Source organism: Chelonoidis abingdonii, chromosome 3, assembly GCF_003597395.2.
Source record: "Chelonoidis abingdonii isolate Lonesome George chromosome 3, CheloAbing_2.0, whole genome shotgun sequence".
Classification (NCBI taxonomy): Eukaryota; Metazoa; Chordata; order Testudines; family Testudinidae; genus Chelonoidis; species Chelonoidis abingdonii.
In genome coordinates this window covers 8009046-8029983 of record NC_133771.1, presented here as the reverse complement: position 1 = coordinate 8029983, position 20938 = coordinate 8009046, and the positions used below count along the sequence as shown (strand labels likewise).

Here is a 20938-nt window from a genome sequence, read left to right as displayed (position 1 = left end):
AAAATCTTTCCCATGCCAATACAAAAAGAAAAGAAAAGAAAAAAAAACAACAGACAAGTCCTCAGCCAGTCAGACACTGAAATAGAACTTTAGAGTTTAACCTCAATTCATTTTTTCTCATCAGAAATCAGTTCTGAGGAGTGAAAAGACACATAGGAAGATATGGAGGAGGAAGGTGTCACTGCTGAGTTCAACAAGGACTCTCTTAGCGTGGCCCAGAACACTCTCTCTCAAACAACCCCCAGCAATACTAGCAGAAGGATCTATAAGGTTATACGAAACAAATCTAAGCAGCAGTTTCAATCTTCAGGAGAGGTCGTATCCTGTTTCTCAGCTCTTTCCAAAAGTTCCAGTCCTCTTTTCCTATCAGCTTTTGGGCCATATCTTCTGTCAAAGGGTAATTTCTGGGAATTATTCCACGGGGTTGAACCTGAGAATCTGAAGGCAGCTGATGCTAAAACTTGTTCCCAGTAACCTTACAGATCCTTAGACAGTGCCAACTGCAGCATCAACAGGGAATTGTAAAATGGTGTTCCTCACTGATCACAGCAACCTGTCAGCACTTCCCTCCCCTGGGCACATTCACTCTCTAAACAGCATTTCCAGATGCCTGAGAGAAAGGACAAAACTCAAAACTGTGTGTCTGAACCTAGCTGACCTTAAATTAAAGTATTCCTGCACCATTTAATGTATGAAGCCTCTTTATGTGTGGTTTACACACACAGCACCAGTTTTCAGAATCTGGTTTTACTGGTTGGACTTAACAGAACTCAGACTTTTGGAGCAAAGTGAACTCAGACAGAGACTGAGTTTTGATTCCCTTTAAATCAATTACATTTCAAAGGGAAGATAGACGGTATAGGGTGGGTATAAGCAGGCTTCAGATTAAACAAAGGAAAACTGAGGCTGAATAGTATCAAGGTGGTAGCCAAGGACTGTGGGATTGTCTGTCACAAGGGAGTAGTGGAAGCCTGGGTCAAGCAAAAAATTACAAGGAAGAGTCCTGCAAGGGGACAGACTAGATGATAACTTCCCAAGTAACACTTCCATCCCTTATTTCTGCATGGAGAACTTTACTTTTCCTCTTTATATCTGAACTCTCTTTTGATTTTTCAGAGGAGAAGCAAGCAGGCTTTGCAAGACAAACCTTGACACCATCATATCCCAACCCCAGATTCAGGGCATGATCCAAAACCCAAGGAAATTCACTGAAAGACTGGATCCGTAAAAAGCGACAGAGTCCTGTGTCACCTTATGGACTAACAGACATATTGGAGCATAAGCTTTTATGGGTGATACGAAAACTTATGCTCCAATACGTCTGTTAGTCTATAAGGCGCCACAGGACGCTGTCGCTTTTTACTGAAAGACTGCCATTGATTTAAGGGGCTCTGGGTCAGGTCCTTAAACCTCCTGTTAGTTTATATGACACAGCTATTTTCAGTGCCATGGCATGTTTAAAGTTCCCTTCTCTTGATCCAACAGGGCTTATCTTTTATTTATATTGAGAGGCTGAGTGTAAATTTAAAGCCAGTTGATCACACCTCCAACAAGACTTCATACTCCTACACTTTCAGAGGGTGTGAAAATGAGCCAAGCAACCAAGAAACAGGCCAGAGCTGAACAGCTGGAGAGGCAATGCTCTGGCTCCTTGCTGCAACCAAGAGTTTACACTTAAAAACAGTTCTATTCACAAGTAGGCTTAGCCCCATTCCTCTCCCTTCCCAAAAAGTAATTCAGTTATGGGATGGCACCTCTTGGAAGACGCTTCAGTTCAGCAAGGTGAAGGGAACAATCAGTGCCACTCACAAACATGACCCAGGGTTTATTTCAGAGGTAAAACCTTAGCTTGTTTTGTTTACCAGGGTTCGTCTTCTCAAGCTGGTACCATCTGTAAAATGCCCTTTTCTTTTGTTCACTCAGGTCTGACCCCTGCTGCAACAGCCAATGAGAGATCCGGCTCTGGCTGATACCTACAAGAAAGAAAGAAAGAAAGAGAGAGAGAGAGCGCTTTTGTTCTATTTAAATTTTGAACGACATTCAGTGCTAGTGAAAGGTACTGGCCTAAGAGGCCCAGAAACTGAAAGCTAATATTTTATACATAGAAAAGGTACACGTTTCAAGCTTCCCCCACAGCGTCCCACCAGTGTGCCTCAACTTTTGTCCTTTATTTTTTTTGACTTGACTCAGTCTCCATACTCACAGCAGGAAGCGTAGTGCCACAGTTAGTGGAAAGTTCACCAGACTTTCGAGTGAGGAGATCGGGGTTTTATTCCTAGCTTGGCCACTGACTCTCATGACATGACTTTCAGGAAATCATAACATGATGGTGCCTCAGTTTACCCTCCATAAAATGGGAATATTGGTACTTACCCATCATTGTAAAGTGCTTTGAGATCTACAGACGAAGAAGGTTATTAAAGGGATTATGATGATAAAATGTTTGCAGTGCATGTGCAGCTTGACAATAAGGTGAAAATAGAACAGCAGTTTGAGATATACAGATATTAGTCCAACAGAAAATGAAGTCATTCACCTACCAAGTCATATCTCACAGGCCAGAAACAAAACCAAACCAAGCTGTCAGATGATAAACTGCTTCCAAACACTATTTACCTGAGCTGGATTAGACTCTGTGACCTAGAGGTGAAAAGTTCCATCTCTCTAAGAGAAATTTAAATCAGACTTGCATAAAAATAGTAAGAGGAGAAAATTTTCCAAAAGCTGAATATTTTTTTTCCAGAGTGAAGTGGAATGCAGGATCAACGTCGGCATTCCATCCATAACACTGAAGGACAAATTAATTAGGACACAAACCAAAACTAACCAGTTTCACAAGTAAAGAAACAGGACTCAAAACCTACTCGGATGAGAATCACATACTCATTGGTGATCATCACAAGCTATTCCTTATAATTCAGTGTTCAAATGGCTAAAACAGAAGACTAACAGAAAGAGCAAAGGAAATGCCAAGGGTGCATTCTCAACAAGGCTGTTCAGCCATTAGAAAGGGTTAACAACATACAAACTCTCTTGGGGATTAAAGTCCTAGGAGGTGCTCACAGTAACAATATATTGCTAAACACCACCTGTGCCAACACCTGTTCAGAGTTATAATACACAACGCGAAGATTGCCTTTCATGAGGTAATCACACCTTCCTCGCCCATCTTGTGCTCTCATGACAATATTTAACTTATGAGAAATAGGCCCCTGGAGTCTTACATTTTTTCTAATAAGGGATTTTCTCCTAACATGTATTTTTGAGTTAAACAAAGATACTAATAACGTTTCAGAATGATTCAAAATCTCAGGGGAGTCAAATTCATATGGGCTAACTCCAACTAGGTTTTCAAAAATCATAGTTATGTTCCTAGCTAGCCTGTATTATATATAATCCTGGAGCTACTTTATTTCATTTGTCCTGCAGGAAAAGGGTGGGTTTGGTTTTTTAAACAGGAACTCCTTTGTGTTCAACAGAAATCCTTGTGCAAGGATGTGGGAGAGAAACTGAAGGCTCCATGAGTATATTCTGACTGGCTTGCTGCAGGCAGGACTGTATGCTTTTATTATATATCCATTTTGTATTTCCAACCAGCCTCTCTCAGGGACTGCCTCTGCCCTATCTATCAAAGATGGTGCAAAAAGCGGAGACAGTCCCACTTAGTCATCCCCAAAGTTGAAATCATGTCAGCTGGAAGCATGCGCTCAGTAAAGGGACCTGGTTCTGAAAGCTGTGTCCTTTGGTGTTCCATTACAGTCCATATCAGGCCGCTTTTTGAACACAGTGCTACATGCCTTAAGCGTGTGGCCTCTCAGTTGTGGTTTCTCAGCTGGATGAGTTTTGTCTGTTGCTGGGTGAGGGTAGTATTAGTTTATTACCTGGTTTTTAAGTACTGTGGTCTGCCTTTAATTATGTAATAAAAATATTGTGTGTACAGCTCTTTGGTAACAAAGTAGGATATAAAAGCAAAGTATCAGATACCACAGTTATGGATACAGAACATATTTTCATAATAATATATTCAGGCATCCACGCTTTGCCTGAGAGGCTGCACTGGCAACTGGCTACACTTGTTTTGTATAAAACAGTACAGATTGCAGCTACCTAATACACTAGTGCTGTCTGCAAACGTTAATGGTAACCTGGTCCAGTGGGTGAAGCAAAGGAGTGAGAGCCAGGACATTGGGATTCTATTCCCAGCTTCACTACTGACTCATTGTGGTCTTTGGTACGTCACTCTGCAGTCAATCCCCTTCTGTAAAATGGAGCTTTGTACAGGATCTTGAAACGCACAGATCAGAACAGTGCTCTTCTACAAATTCTACGCACACTACTGCAGGTTCCAACATGACACGCTCTGTAATGACTACTGCATCCCAGGGCCTGCGCTTCAGAATGCTGTGGGCTGCATCTCATCTATATCAACACACTAACTCCAGGTAATCACTCCTGTTGAGAATCAGACCCTCTTCTCACTGTCCACACAGCTAAAATTCTTGTTCAGACCGCATACCCTGTCTCTGTGGTTTCCCCAACACCCACATCACCCTTAACCCTCCTGTCTCCAGCCCATACAAAATGCAGCTGCTAAGATCATCTTCCCTGCTCACTGTTTCGATCAGTCAGCTTTTTTGAGTTCTCCATAGGTTCTCCTTTTTCTACTGCATGACTTTCAAACTTCTTGTGATCACTTTCCTCCCCAATTCTTCATCTGTCTTTGTCAGTTCAGATCAGATGCTCTCTGGGGCAAATACTGTAGTTTCCACTGTTAGAAAAATGCTAGCACATTTTGGATGCTAATGCAAATTAAATAATATTTTGTATTTATTAAATGCTAATTAAGGCTACTGGGAATTATTTCCTCTGTGAAATACACAAATTTGACTTGTCAGTTTTTATTATTTATATCATGATCAAGTCTAGAGGCCCCAATACTGTACATACTACACAAAGCAAGAGATGATTTCTGCCTCAAAGACCTTGCAGCCTAAATAGACAAGTATTATTATACTCATTTTACAGTTGGGAAACCAAGGCAGGCAGAGAGTGACTTGCCCAACATCACACACAGTGAGTGACAGAGCCAGGAACTGAACCTAGATCTCCTGAGTCCCAACGTAGGGCCTTATCCACAACTCCATCTTTCTGCTATTTATTTTTAACGATGTCCTCGTAGCAAAAACAAATAACAAAAAAGATTTGATTGTGATACAGTTTTTAGTTCCTAAAAATTTGGTTTTATACAGTGGACTCACCAGAGCACTGGGAAAGGGATGCTTCTCAATCCAACACCAGTATCATCCAGTTACATAGCTTCTAATCCTGCTATTTCAGGAAATGACACTGGCAGGAAAAAACTGCTGCCAAAGGCAAATTCATGAAGGCAATTATCTGGAGCATCTAATCTCCGGCTGTCTGGAAAAAATCTCTCAGACCGACCCATGGGTCATGAGGAAGACCTAGGTCCTTTGGTCTCTGAGCCAACAAGCCAGGAGTACTGTACATCATGATGAGGGCACTCAGCTTTGTCACAGAAAACTCCGGGGGGAGAGGCAGTCACAAAAGAGCCATCGCAAATTTTGATAAGTTTGACATTTTAATGAATATTTGTCACTTGCCTGCAATTCTGTCCCCCTTCCTGCTCCTTTCCATGTTCCCACTTGCCCCTACCCTTTCTTTCTGCCAGGTTTTTTTCCCAGACACACTCCCCATGGCAGGTTCCAGTTCAGAGATGATGCTGATGATAATCCAGAGATATTTCCCTAGACTGCACTGCTTGTTGGGCCACATCCCCCAAGCAGGTGATTTGTAAGAAAATTTCCCTCCCACATGACAAAGAGGCAGAAAAAACCAACACTGGGAGAAGGCAGGCAGAGATACTCGCTACTCTAGTGTGTTCAGTGCGTACCTGCTCACACCCCTGGAGACCGCTGCTCACACAATCCCCTAATAACTGTTTTTCCCCTTCCTCTCACAGATGGGTGTGCTCATCCTCTGTGGCTGTAATTTTTTTTTTTTAACGTCCCTTGCAAAAAAATGTATATAGAAGCACCAGGAAACTATGGGATTTGGACAGTGTTTAATTTGTAATGAAAGAGGTGCCGGGGCTCAAACAATTAGGTGCCGAGACTCAAGCAATTTTTTTTACTTTCATAACTGACACAGCAAGCCCAGAGATGCCGGGGCTATGAACTGCCAACCCTAGAGGTGCCGAGGCTCAGCTCTGGCAAGCCCAGGCACAAATTAAGCACTGGTTTTGGAGGAGAACTGACTGATTTTATGCCTTTATTCTTGTGTTTATAATAACGAATCCTGGATTTGTACAATACGTGCCTGCAAAGAACATTGATCAACTTTGTACGTTAGCAAGGTTTGTTTGGAGGAAAGGTGCAAAGATCAAAATCATGTTAAAATAAATCCTCACCTGTGTCACCATCAACATCAAATATTTTAAAAACCTGTTTCTCACCATTTATGCTGGTCAATAACTTTTTCAGTTCCATTCAGTGTGACAGTGGAACTACTCTAATCAGTTTCATTTTCTTCATACTTGGTTTTGCTTTGTGCGCTATTCCGTGTTGCTGTGTTTGGCTTTCCAACACTGCATGGATGATGATGATTTGTGCTAGGTTCTGTATATGCTATAAGAGATGATTCTGTTCTCAAGAGCTTATAGTCTAAACAGTCAAGACAGAGAAAGAGTGGGACAGGGATGAGCCATACAAGTAGAATGAACAGAATGATTGTTGACAAACACGTAAGAAAAATACCCTTTTGTTATGTATTTTTGAAATATATCTGTCAGGGACAGTACTTGGTCCTGCTGTGAAGGCAGGGGACTGGACTCGATTACCTTTCAAGGTCTCATCCAGTTCTATGAGATAGGTATAGCTCCATATTAAATATATTAACTGAGAGGATGGCTAGGCCACTATCCTCGGACGCAGAGGACCTGGGTTCAAGTCCTTGCTTGACCACAGACTGCCTGTGTGACTTTGGGTAAGTTACTTAGCCCCTCTGTCCTGTAGTTCCCCATCTATACAATGGGGACACTAGCAGCACCCGGCCTCAGGGGTGTTGTGAGCACAAATACATTAATAATCTGTCAGGTGCTCAGATACTTTTATGGCCCCCCATTAAATATATACATAACACATGTATTAGGCTTCATAAACCTACACTTAAACTCTGCCCCCCCCCCCCCAACCGCCTCCCCCCCCCCCCCCCCAAATTCAAACCCTACATCAGGGTCCTAAATTAGTTGGCAGATTCCTTCAACAAGTGCAGAAGAATACTCTTTGCCTTACTGCAGGGGATCTCAAACTTGTTTTCTGGGATCTCCTTTGAAAATATTTCAGGCTGTGATGACCCTCCCATACCATGTTATCCTGATTTCCGCACTGCTGATCGTGGCAGTGTAGCCTTCAGAGCTGGGTGCCTGGCCAGCAGCCGCCGCTCTCGCAACCCCCCTACAATAGTCTTGTGACTCCCTCTCGGGTCACGACCCCCAGTTTGCCCTAGGACCTATAATCACTTGGTTCAGGGGCAAATTTTCAGTGCTTATCACGACAGATTTAATACGCACCCCTCTCTGTTATTGTTAATGGGGATCTGGCATCTCACCGCATGGAATGCTGAAAACCTACCCTTGAAGGGAGTAAAGCTGCAACTATGCTAAAGGAGTTTCAAACAACAAGATGGGAAATTCAGCAGGAACTATTATTAGCTCCTGTTTATACTGTCATTTTTCTTATCAGTAGAAGAATATTTATACAGCTCCCAACCCAAGAGCTTCTTGTTTATCTTATTACAGAAACCATTAAAGAAACTTGCTATAAAAAGCAGCTTCTGTATTTAGTACAAGCACTAGTAAATGTTCTGCTGGGTTTTGCTCCTTATCAATCGTTTCTTTATTTCCTAGTCACTGTTTCATAATTTCCTTTGCCATTTTTCACTCTGTTCTCTTCTGACACTACAGAAGACTCCACTGTGTGCCTTCCTCATTTACTACTTTATGTCAGCTTTATTATTCGATCACTTCATAAATTTATGGTCATTAAAAAACAAAACAAAACAAAAACTAAGTAGGGGGAATATGGTTCAGCTTGAAAGGCCTACATTGTACTACGTCAACAACGGAATTCAACATTCAGCAATTATATATGTTTTCTCTCCCCTCCTTTTCCCACCACCTCCCTTGCCGGCGATGGAGAAATAAAAGAAAAAAGTCATCACTTGCTACTGCAGATGCATAGTAAACAGTGTATTTTTACTTTTTTTATATTGTGCCTTTTGTATGAACTCTATCCCAAAACACTTCACAAAAATTAAACAGGATCCCAACAAGGGCAGTTGGGACCAAGGGTCAGAGCAAATCTGAGGCTGGGAGAAGTGGAGGAATTTGCAGTCAGGTTCCATGGCAGAGTCAACACCAAAGGTCAGAGTCCAAGTGAAGTTTCAGGGTACGGGCAAGGTGGCAAAGTCCAAGGCAAGTCAAGGTCAGAGCAGGGAGCAGAAATTATTATGGCAACTGCAGAAGATCCACACTATTGCTTGGATACTTCCTGGAATGCCCCTTGGTCTGTATACGGTGGGGAGCCAATGAGGAACCATGAGGCTGCTGCTTGTCAGACCCCTTGAGATGGGACTGCCCATAGTCTGTGTCCACAGCAGGATGTTGGGCCATAGAACACAAGCTGGTTACAGCTGCTGCTGAGTAGCATCATGGAGATATCAGCAGCATGGCAGCTCTACAGACCTGGGTTATAGACCTATGGGGGGGCTGGGAGGTGTCTTACAGATAGCTGAAGTAGAGGTATGATTAGGCAAGGGAAGAAGGTTTTCAGAGGAGGTTTTAAATGGGATGGAGGGAGACAGGAAAATAGTCCCAAAGTGCAGAAGATTGAGCACAGAAGACTCTCACATCAAGAACAGTAAAATTATGTGACGAAATGGGGAAGAAAAAAAGAGGGCCTATTGCTGGCAAGTAGAAAGAGATAAGGAATCACAGCCTCAGCTGGTGCAAATAAATTTACAGCAGCTATGCTGAGTTACATGAGCACAGGTCAAGTTACTAGGTCAAGATCTGTGATTTGAAATTGACACATACACCATGCAGCTAACAGTCACTCACTCATGTGCTCACCCCAACAACCCAATTGTAGAATACCCTTTTTAGAGAGACAGGAGGAGTTAAAAGTTTATATCTGGAATCCTGAAGCAATGTCCTTCAATAGAGCTGCACTGTCCACAACAGCATTTTCTTTAAAGGCCTAACCGACTGGCAATGCCTGCAGGTAAAGCTTTAAGGGACGGGTTCATACATGAGGTAGGATTTTTGATCAAATAGGGATTTATAACAAGAGGGCCAGAAATATCCCTAATTTTGGAAAGATCCAAGGAATGCATCTTGTTTCTTTTCCTTTCCTTGCAGCATCTGCCTTTGTAAACTGAGAGTGGGTGCACCAAAGAGGTGGCACACTGCCCAAGCATTTGTTCACTCTCTCTTCACATGAGGGAGAGATGGAAAAGAGCTAGAATACCATCCAGGCCATCTTCCCAGCAGTGCAGGATCATTTCCTACAAGGCCATTTTCTAGAACTTCTCCTCTCACAACTGCTTGGCACTTCTAGTCACAGGGTGAGGGGTAGCTCAGTGGTTTGAGCATTGGCCTGCTAAACCCAGGGTTGTGAGTTCAGTCCTTGAGGGGGCCATTTAAGGATCTGGGGCAAAAATCTGTGAGGGACAATACTTGGTCCTACTAGTGAAGGCAGGGGACTGGACTCTATGACCTTTCGAAGTCCCTTCCAGTTCTATGAGACAGACAGACAGCTCCATATAACTATGATTAGTCATATTTTCTTTCTTAATTAGCTGACTATTTCGAGACTTCTATTCACGCATGGTTGTAAAAAATAAATAAATGAAGGTCAGGAAGAGTAAGTTGTGTTTTGTCTCGTTTTACTTCTGATTCTGCTACCAACTCTTTGTATGGCCTTGGCCAAGCCACTTAAACCTCTCTGCAAAGAATCAATCCACATTTGTACAATGCTTTGCAAACAGAGTGTTGTGTGGAGGTTTAAATAGTTTTACTGAGGTCTGCTCACTCATCCCTAATCCCAATGGAGAAAACAAGGGAAAGAGGAAGAAATATGGTACTTTTCCTTTTGAAACAAAGTTAGTGTTAATATGGCCACTCCCTCACTTCTCACATCTGCCTTTTATTATTATTAGCAACTCAAGGACAAGTGGACAAACTCTCACAATCAGTCTGCTAAGAGCACTGGTGCCAGACGTGGATACTTTCCCAGATGGATACTTGGGTATATACATTTGCCACATGTAATAGCATAACTTCAGAATTAAAGAAAACTGTTTTAGTTTTAAGATAGGAACTCTGTGCTTATTGCAATGCTGTAAAATAAAATTTGCTAGCAAAAGCCACACAAAAAAAGTGATTCACTTGGGAAGTTCTATGATGTGCAGGACAATGGGTCTTAAATCAAAGGCATACATTATCATGACTAAGCTGACAGATCTGCACCGCAATGCAGAAAGCCGAGCAATATTCCAACATCTGCACTAGCACACACAGGCAGCTAGACACAGGACACAAAATGAATAAAGGGCTCTTCAAGCTCTTACCTGTTACCTGTGCAACAACTGCTTGGGAAATCCTCCGATTGGCGAGAAAGGCTTTGATTTCCTCCTTTATCACGCTGCTGTCCCTCCTACCAAAACAAAACAACAACAAAACGAGAGAGACAGACAGGCCAAAGGGCACTCTGAAGATGTAAAATGGTTTTGTTTCCTTTGCTTAAGGGTGGGGGCCTCTGCCTTGGGAGGGTGTGGGGGGGAGGGGAAACAGGCAAAATAGCTCACCAGTGGACACTTCTTTTAATGAGTGTCATGTTTGATCAAAGCATCCCAGCAGGCGGATGGATGACTCATAGCCTATATAATTCATACTAGGTGTAGGGCTGCCATATGGAATGTACAAAGTTTCATTACACAGGGATGAATAAATCTCTCACACCAGCATTAAAACTCAGTCGTAAAATGAAGCACAAAAAATAAAAGATAGCAGGGTCTGCATGGTTAGCTCCACAAATGAGGATATCGACAAGCCCTCTCAAACATTTCAAACAACGGGGCTGAAGGAAGGAAGAGAGATTTTGCAACCTCCACCCCAACAACCTCCCTTGCCCCCAAAAGCATAGTACGTGGGTGCACTGAATGAAGGAATACCTGTCAGCGTTATATCTCTAGTTTTTCTGGAAGGATTATTTTTAAAAAGTGTGGAGAGATGGTACAGAAAGTACTGAATAATTATGCTAAAAGGGAAAGACAGTTTACTGGTTTCATAGGGGCTGTAATGTGCAGCAAGCTTAAACTGCAGTAAACAAATGCCTGCACCTGTGATATTCAGAATCAGTTTTGTTTGGCTTTTAAAAATCAGGTAGGGTTTATTCCTGGGTAACGCATTTTTTCTTTGGCTTTTTCTGAGCAGGGTTCGGTGATCAAAACTGTAACGTGAACTGCCTAGACTTGGAAAGTGAGAGTAAAACACAAAAACTGCTGTTTCATCATCTCTTCTATGCCCAACCCTCATCCTCCACACAAGAGAACATGGGACATTTCAACTCGAACAAGCACCAAACACTATCTGGGGAATCATGTTCATGAACCCCCAATCCGACAACAGGTAGATTTCAGCAAAAGGAGCGCCTGGCTACTGCTACACTCAATTCTTTCAGATTCCCTACTACGTTGCACCCAAGTGCATAACTAACCACCTCCTTTGTGTTCTTCCCACTCATTTCTGAGCCTCCTTGACCTGCCACCACACCTTCACTCGGTCCCTCCTTAAAACTCATGACCTCCAGGGGTCTGAGAGCCCCAGTCCAATATTTGCCAAGAATACATGAAAAAAAACATACCACTCCAAAACAACCAATAAATCATAAAATACAAAAAAAACCATAACAGAATTTAAAAGACACATACTAAATTTCCCCACTCATTCTGCCTCTTGCTGGAGCCAATCTTCCATCTCTCATCTTATACACTATTAAGATCATGGATTCTTAATTTTAGAGTAACAATCCCCCTAACCTTTCCCATACTGCTAAACGGAAGTGGTATCCTGCCTAACAAGGAAGAAGCCCCTCAAAGGGAAAAAAGATGACCACTGATCTAGATTGTAAGCTGTCTATAGATGAGACATGCCTTTTCAAAATTGTTTTTTTTTAAGTGCTGCCATTCTTAGCCCTACATAACACACAAATAGAGGCAGTCCTGCCCCAAGGAGCTTACTATCCAAAAGGCAGATAAGACATGATATATTGCAAGTTCTTAAGGAAGGCATTAACAGAGCCATTTCCCTCTTCTCCATGCAACACTGGGAAAGAGAAGGCATTGGACTGATATGAGCCAGTGGTGGAGAATCTCATAGGAGAGGAGGGCTGTTTCGAAGGGATTTGAATGTGATGAGGATGGAAACAGTGCATTGAGATGAGAAAGTCAATCCAGGCTTTGGAAAAAAAATAAGACTGAAGAAGGATCTGTGATGTAGCCCAGGACAAATGCCCACAGGGCTCTGAAGGGCAGGGTGGCCAATGGAGGACAAACAAGGGGATCACTATCTAAGGCACCTCTCACACTATTAACACTACAAAAAACCACTGAAGTACCCGCCCCTCAGATGCAGTTCTCCTCTTAAAGGGTTTGTCAGGCTGATTTACTGAACCTTCTATAAGTTTTACTAACCTCATCAATTCTTCCACTTTGTCATCTACGTCCAAGTCCTCTTCAGAGGCTTCAAAACTGTACGACCTTTGAGCCAAGCTGTTTGCAAGTGGATAGCGAGTGGGTGACATCTTCCCATTGAACGCTGACAACCTCTCGTGACTCTCCCTCCCATTCTGATTAGTAGTGCAAGGCTGTGGAGAGGTGTCGTAACTGTTGCTAGGTGATGGGGACATCCCAGAATGCTGAGTCTGTGTAGAAGCTGTGGCTGTAGAGGAAGATGCTGGAACATTGTTGGTACTGTTGCCATAGGAACCGCCTCCATAGCTAGACCGCCTTCCAAACTTGTCACTATGCTCTTGATCGAGACGGTCCAAGGTTTCCAAGGCATGGAGGATTTCGTGTCTGGTCATTCCAGTACGTCTCAGGCGCTGAAGCAGATCTATCTGCTCTATAGTAAATCTGGGTTCATCTGTGTAGTGAGACATGGTTTCCAGCAGCCTAAAAATAAGGTGAAATGTGAAAGCAAACAGTTTAGTGCAAAAGCTATCTATGGGACATGAACAGCACCTCAGGTACGGCACTTAACAGAAGACAACAGGCCTGATTCTGGTCTCATTTACACTAGTGTAAATCGTGTAAGTGAGAGGGCAAGCAGGCCCAATGGGTGGAATCCCTCACCCATTGAAATCCACGGCAAAGTTCCCATTAACTTCAGGTTAATTGTTTGCTTCCGGTAAAGGATAACTTTGCACAGTTCTCAGATAATACCTCACTCTCTTACTTCAAATCCCGCCCAACACATCTGTGAATTACTTTCCCACCCCCAGCTCTCTTTTCTGCTCTCTTATCTTCAATAAACATGCCTTATGGAATGACAACAGTTGCTCCATAATTAAGGCTGCAACTGAGATTCCGATATATGCCCAAGTTTGCCCAACTGCCAAATCCCCCAGCAAAGTCCCATTGGTAGAGCCTTGCGTGGATACAAAATTTATATCTACATCTCATCCGCAAACATGATCTGTGGATATAAAGTAGATAGCCATAATTTGCAGGGTTCTACCCATTGGTCTCGAAACTCACAGGTTAGCACTGGGACAGAGGTATAATTTTTTTAGAAACCTTCAGTGGTACAGAAAAGGGTTCACGAGTTATGATTCCCTAATGTCAGAAGTGTGACAAGTTCAAGTAGTCTTAACTTTCTTGAAGGAAGGAGAGAGCTAAAACCCAGTTTCTTGAACTTCCCTAATTGAAATCTAGCGCCCCACTGCTCTCATGTTTAGTTGATTGAAGTTTGATTTCAGAAGTTGTTAACTTTCGAATCTGAAATATTGACGTGGATCACCAGACCTGACAAGCAGAGTGCAGCATGTCAAATTACTGTTAGAGACCTGAGCTCTTTCATTTAAAGAAATAAGGTCCCAGCCTTGTTCTTTGCAAAGGCAGATCTCATGTGTAATCACTAGGAGGCTTGTCAAAAAAAACTTTTTTCCTCCTAAACTTCGAAAAAAACTTTTTTCCTCCTAAACTTCGAAAAAACTGGACTATATCCTAAGGCTTGCTAGGTACTCCCCCTTCCTGGCAGGCCTCAGCAGATTCATGGGAAATGCCATATGACCTCTAAAACTTTCTCCCCTCAAGTCCCCTCACAACAGATCTTCTGAAGTCTGCAAGAAGCAGAGGCCCTTCTTTCAGCCATCAGAAGATCTTGGAGGTAGCAGCTGGAGGTGAGAGGGCAGCATAAGAGTGGAGCAAAAATTATGGGGCATTCTCCCCTTCCTGTGGTCCTACGGAGTCGGTGGGAGAGGAGAAGCAATGGGAAACTCTCTGAAGCTCATTGGAGCCGTCTTGGAATCCTAAGCATAGCACTGGTGGGAGAGAGAGCTGACAACATACTAAGTGTGTGTGGGAAACCCTAAGGAGCATATTAAAACCAATGGGGGAACGGAGCCACGATGAGAATCTTAAACCTTTACAGGATTGGGGCTGTGTGTCCCAACAACCCTGCACCCCCAATGAACTCAGTGTTTATGTCTCTCTCTGTGCTGGACCAAAGGCATACAGAAGCTGTTGTGGCGTGGCAGTGCCCGTGCCCAGCCCTGACTACTGCTGGGGTTGGTGTGGATAAAAGGGAGGGTCCTTTCCGGCCAGTCACACCCCAAGCTGGAATTCTGTGACCTGGGGGAGAGAGATGGATCATGCTAGAGTCACGCTGCCATACCATGATGGTGATACAGGGTGCATGGGTTCCTTTAAAAAGAGTTTTGCCTTTGTAGATGGAATCCCAGGGTAGAGAGGGAGGGGCACTGAAGCAGAACCTCCTGCCTCCAGTCCTGCACTGCTCCTCACAACTGTAGAAGTGGCTATGGCTGCGTTCTTAAAAATGGTTAGCTGAACTAATGCGCATTTTTTTCTGAAGTCCACAAGTGTGTATGTCCTCACAACTGCTCCCCATTGTTGCTGCCACTAGAGGAGAGATGGGTGGGTAGGGGGAGAAGGATTCACGCGGACTCATGCCCCCTCCAGGTGATCCTAGATGAGAGGGTGGGATCAGGCTGGAGTCACACTCCCAACGCTACTCTCCTGCTGCCACTGGCAGTGTATCACTCCCATGAGAGTCTGACTTTATGGCTGATTAGTATTAATTTCTCTAATAAGGATTATTTTAAATTTGAAAAAAACTGGCTCCCAACTTAGTCCACTATAAGCAGAGTGTAACAGTCAGTGTAGAAATCTAATAACTGAATGGAATTGCAAACAATTAAGAGATGGAAGCCAGCTCCCAGATCATTTAGCTCAGTCCTGAAGGAAAATGAAATTATACATACTGTAAGGAATATCCTTCTCTGAATTCCAATCCGTTTGTTTGTCTTTCTATTACCAAGGTGCCCTGAATTGTACACAGTGTTCTAGTGGTTGTCAGTAATTTATCTATACTGCCAAACAAAGGTGGGTTCTTAACTCGGATTTGCTAATTTGAGTTAAAAATAGGAGAGAAAACATAGCACCTCCAATTTTAACTTGGGCTAGCAACTTGAATTCAACCTCAAGCTTTAACTCAAGCTGCTAACCTAAGTTGCCATGCCTTCACTGCTATTTTAACTGGAGTCAGCTACTGAAGGTTAGCTAACCCCTCGTAAGAGCACACACTAAGGGTATGTCCACACTACCCACCGGATTGGCAGGTAGTGATCGAGCTATTGGGAATCGATTTATCATGTCTTGTCTAGATGTGATAAATCGATCCCCGAACACACTCCCCGTCGACTCCAGAACTCCACCAGGGCAAGAGGCGGAAGCGGAGTCAAAGGGAGAGCCGTGGCCGTTGATCCCGCGCCGTGAGGACGGGAGGTAAGTCGATCTAAGATATGTCCACTTCAGCTACGAGAATAGTGTAGCTGAAGTTGCATATCTTAGATTGACACCCCCTCACCTCCCAGTGTATACCAGGCTAAGGCTATGTCTACACTTAAACCGTTACAGTGCTGCAGCTGCAGCTATGCTGCTCTAGAGCTTCAGTGCAGACACTCACTACAGTAACGGGAGGTTTCTCCTGTCACTATAGTTAATCCACCTCCCTGAGACGCAGTAGCTTAGTTGACAAAAGAACACTTCCGTTGACCTAACTTTACCTACACTGGGAGTTAGGTCAGCTTAACTACCTCGCTCAAAGGGATGGATTCTTCAAACTCCTGAGCGATATAGCTGAGTTGCTCTAAGTTTTCAGTGTAGACCTGGCCTAAGTATTGTATCATTTACCTACCAACCCTTGGGTTCACAGCACTTTCCAGTTTAATAACATCTGCAGATTTAGGCCAGGATCCTAAAATGCATTACACCCACACCGAGCCCGAGTGACTTCATGGATTCTGGCAGGACTGGGGCCTTAATATGCTCGTTTCCTCGAGCTGGAATTTACATCTTCCAGTGCCAATGTAGACACACCTGAAGACTGGCACTATGCCATGCAAGAGAAACATTCATCATAGCCTGCAAGGAGCCAATTGGCTTTTGGTTTATCCAGTTTTCCTTTTCTAGCTCTCCGTCACTTCTCAAAAAGGACCGTCAACAATTCTGCAAGTTTGTTAGTTAATTGTCTTAAGCTCATGCTCACACACTTTAAATTGTGTCAGACACCCAAAAACCACGAGCCAAGAGGTTGGTTTTTTTTAAATAATATACATGAAAGACTTTTTATTTGCTTTGTGGATTTTGAATGGCAGGTCACATTTTCAAGATCTTCTACTCAACCATGAGGATTACAAACTTGGTTTTGTTTTTAAATGAAAGATGAGCTTTTCACATATCCAAATGCAAGCGCTGGGACTTCAAGAAAAATACCACATAATGTGAGACTGACAATAAAAGTCACAAGAGTTTGCAACACTAGAATACATTCAATGTTACCAAGCATCCATGGCATTTTAAAGAATAACTATACTGAGTTTTTAGTATAGTTGTTTTAACAATGTCTTAGTTACTTTCTAGTTCTTCATACTTCCTTTTTCATTTTCCTTGTTAAAGACCAATTTACAAAGCAGTGAAGCAAACCAGCCACTTTAGAATAATTAATTTCATCCACCTCATTAATTAATGGACATTCTCTAGTACTTTATCTCCACATATGTTTGTATGAGCCTTTTATTCTCCTTAACCCCTTTGGCTAACATTAATTCAATTTGCTTTCTTTAGTGCCCTCTTTTTCCTGCAAGATTTAACTAACTGTGAAAGGGTCAGCAAGCAAAACTAAGCTGGGGGGGAGGATGGAGGAGAAAGGACTGCAGGTACCCTGCGAGAGTGATGGCTATGATGTGCTAAGGCTGTCAAACTTTACTGCCTATATAACAAAATATCTGCAACCATTGCAGATCTTGCGTTGTAATCATGTACTGTATCCTCTGATCAGTTATCAAAAGCTAGCCTGATGTAAAATACTAGTGAAACATGGTGTATGTCAGTTTTGAACCAAACCATTTAAAACCACAGGACCTATTTTGGTCATGTTTACTTAGATTCCAAATAGAAAAAAAATATAAAATGCCAAGTATATTTGAATTTTGTATGTGGAGGCCCAATCCTCACCTGATGCAAGAGGGCAGAACTCCATTGGCGGGCCCATGGTATCTAAATATTTATAATGTACCTAAGATAGACAAGGTGAGTGAGATAATATCTTCAATTGGACTACATTCTGATGGTGGAAGACAAAAGCTTTCGAGCTATACAGAGCTCTTCATCAGACCTTGACCACAGCATCCCTGCGGTTAAAAATTCCATGCTTAAACAATAAGAGTACAGAAGTAGGAATATATTACTGACCACCTAACTGGCGTGGTGATGGTGATTGTGAAATGCTCAGGGAGATTAGAGAGGCTACAAAAAACAGAAAACCCAATAATAACGGGGGATTTCAACTATCCCCATATTGACAGGAACATGTCACCTCAGGATTGGTCCAGAGATAAAATTTCTAGACGCCATTAATGACTTTTTGGAGCAGATAGTCCAGGGACCCACAAGGGGAGAAGCAATTCTTGATTTAGTCCTAAGTGGAGCACAAGATCTTGTCCAAGAGGTGAATATAGCTGAACTGCTCAGTAATAGTAACCAATGTGATTAAATTCAACGTCCTTATGGCGGAGGGTGAGAGGGGGGTGGAGCGCATTCCAAAGAAACCCAACACAGTAGCATTTAAGGTAAAAAAGGGGAAATACACAAAAATGAGGAAGCAAGTTAAATGGAAATTAAAAGGAACAGTCACAAGATTGAAATGCTTGCAAGTTGCATGGAAACTTTTTAAAAATACCATAACATAGTTTGAGCCTATGTGTCTACCCCAAATTTAAGGAAAAAAATGTAAAAAGGACAGAAAAAATGTCACCATGGCTAACAACAGAATAAAAGACATGGTGAGAGACAAAAATACATCTTTTCAAAAATAGGAAGTCAAATCCTACTGAAGAAAATAGAAAGAACAAACTCTGGCAAGTCAAATGTATAAGTATACTTAGGCAGGGCAAAAAAGAATTTGAACAGCAATTAGCAAAAGCCATAAAAACTAATAGATTTTTTTTTTTTTTTAGTACATCAGAAGCAGAAAGCTTCCAAACAATCAGTGAGACCACTGGATGATAGAGACACTAAAGGAGCACTCAAGGAAGACCAGGCCATTGTGGAGAAGCTAAATCAATTCTTTGACTCAGAGGTCAGGGAGATTCCAACACCTAAGCAATTCTTCTCAGCTGACAAATCTGCAGAATTCTCTGAAGTGGTGAACTAACATGTGGACAAGAGTGATCAGTGGATAGAGTGTACCTGGACTTTTTCTGAAAGCATTTGACAAGATTCCTCACCAAACGCTCTTAAGCAAAGTTAGCAGTCATAGGATAAGAGGGAAGATCCTCTCATGGATCAGTTACTACCTGCACTTTTGTTGGTAAAACTGTCAGTCAGAGGTGTGAAAAAACCCCCCACACCCCTGACTGACTTAAGTTACACCGGCAGAAGTTCTGGTGTGTACAGCGCTATTCCAGCAGGAGACACTCTCCCACCAACATAGCTACTGCTGCTCATTGGGAATGGTTTAATGATGCCACAAGAACTGGGGGTCACACAATGAAATTAATAGGCAGCAGGTTTAAAACAAACATAAGGAAGTACGTTTTCATACAATGCACAGTGAACTGGGAAACTCGTTGCCAGGGAATGCTGTGAAGGCCAAAAATATAACTGGGTTCAAAATGGAATTAGATAAGTTCACAGAGAGTAGATCCGTCAATGTCTATTGGCCAAGATGGTCAGGGACGAAGCCCATGCTCTAGGTCAGTGATTCTCAAACCAAAGTGGGTCAGGACCGCATTTTAATGGGGTCACCAAGGCTGGAGTTACACATGCTGTGGCCCGAGGCCAAAGCCCAAGCTGCTTTGCTCGGGGGCCAAAGCCAAAGACCAAGGGCTGAAGTTACAGGCCCCTGGCTTGGGGCTGAAGCCCTTGGGCTTCAGCTTTGGCCCACCTGGGGCAGCGGGACTCAAGCAGCCTTAGGTTTCAGTCCCCCCTCCAGGGGTTGTAAGTAATTTTTGTTGTCAAAAGGGGGTCGCGGTGCACTGAAGTTTGAGAACGCCAGCTCTAGGTGTACCTAAGCGTCTGACTGCCAGAAGCTGAGACTGGACAACAGGGGATGGATTACTTGATGAATAGCCCTGTTCTGTTCATTCATCTTGAAGCATCTGGCACCAGCCACTGTCAGAAGACAGAATACTGAGCTAGATGGACCTTTGGTCTGACCCAGTATGGCCGTTCTTATCTTCTTATCTCAACCAAAAAGGTGCAGAAGGAAGACGTGCCACCTCTGCAGCATTGTTCTCTTGGGCCCAGTCCTGCCAAAGCCACTCCGTGAATTCAGGCTGTGTTGGTAGGATAGCTGCTCTCCATACCCTTTCTCTGCCCCCTCTGGCCCTCTCTGTAGTTTTAAATTGTCTGCCTTTACAGGTTGGAAACCTCCTTGAGGGACCAGCAGACTGAGTGTGGTCCCCCTAGAATTAACTTCTCCTGAGGGAACCCTAGAGCCAGCTGGACTCTAGCCTCTGACTGAGGAGGTGGAATGCCTGGCCAGATCGAAGTAACTCTGTCCTGTTGTGACAATTTGGCCTACAAATATACCTGAATTGTGAGCTTAGTTGCAAGGAGTACGTCAATGTTCATAAGACGTTACATTAATCTGTAACAACAAACATGGATGGGAAAAATACAAAATAGAGATGGAATAACAGAATGAGTCTAAACAAAAAGGCCAAATTATATGATTCAAGGACTGTGTTTAAGTTATGCTTATTAAAAACAGGAGATATGAAGCCAGAAGTTAATGAACCAAAATTGATATATCAGATATTAGGCCTAATTGGAAGGCAAGATAATGAGGGGATGGCCCATTTCACCCATCAATCCCTTTTTGGATCCTTAAAGGAAAGATTTGGTGGGGACAGTATACAAGAAGAGAGACTAAAAGAACAGACAGAGGCTACTGAAGTGAGCTTCACCATCATGGCTGCCATCTTTACTGTTTTCTGGGACACTGGGTATAACATCATCCTGTTCCTAAGAAATGTCCTGGCCAGAATGGGCCAGAGAGAGAAAGCGGGGGGGGGGGAAAAGCCAGAGAGAGCACCCGGACGTGGGGAGCACCCCG

The 20938-nt window shown here is 43.0% G+C and overlaps 1 protein-coding gene across 12 annotated transcripts in view; it reads right to left on the bottom strand.

Annotated features, from left to right (window-relative positions):
• Positions 1–20938, bottom strand: part of HMBOX1 (homeobox containing 1) — a 164928-nt gene that overhangs the window by 70437 nt on the left and 73553 nt on the right. For 10 of the 12 annotated variants that reach the window (XM_032782718.2, XM_032782708.2, XM_032782712.2 and 7 more), the window contains 3 exons: positions 12772–13251; positions 10648–10733; positions 1863–1973 (listed from right to left, as the gene is read on the bottom strand). In XM_032782718.2, coding sequence (XP_032638609.1) covers positions 1863–1973; positions 10648–10733; positions 12772–13251 — 677 coding nt within the window. Of the gene's footprint in view, positions 1–1862; positions 1974–10647; positions 10734–12771; positions 13252–13836; positions 13903–20938 lie in introns of those variants that run through there. The other 2 variants (XM_075063589.1, XM_032782715.2) reach the window with 2 other exon arrangements.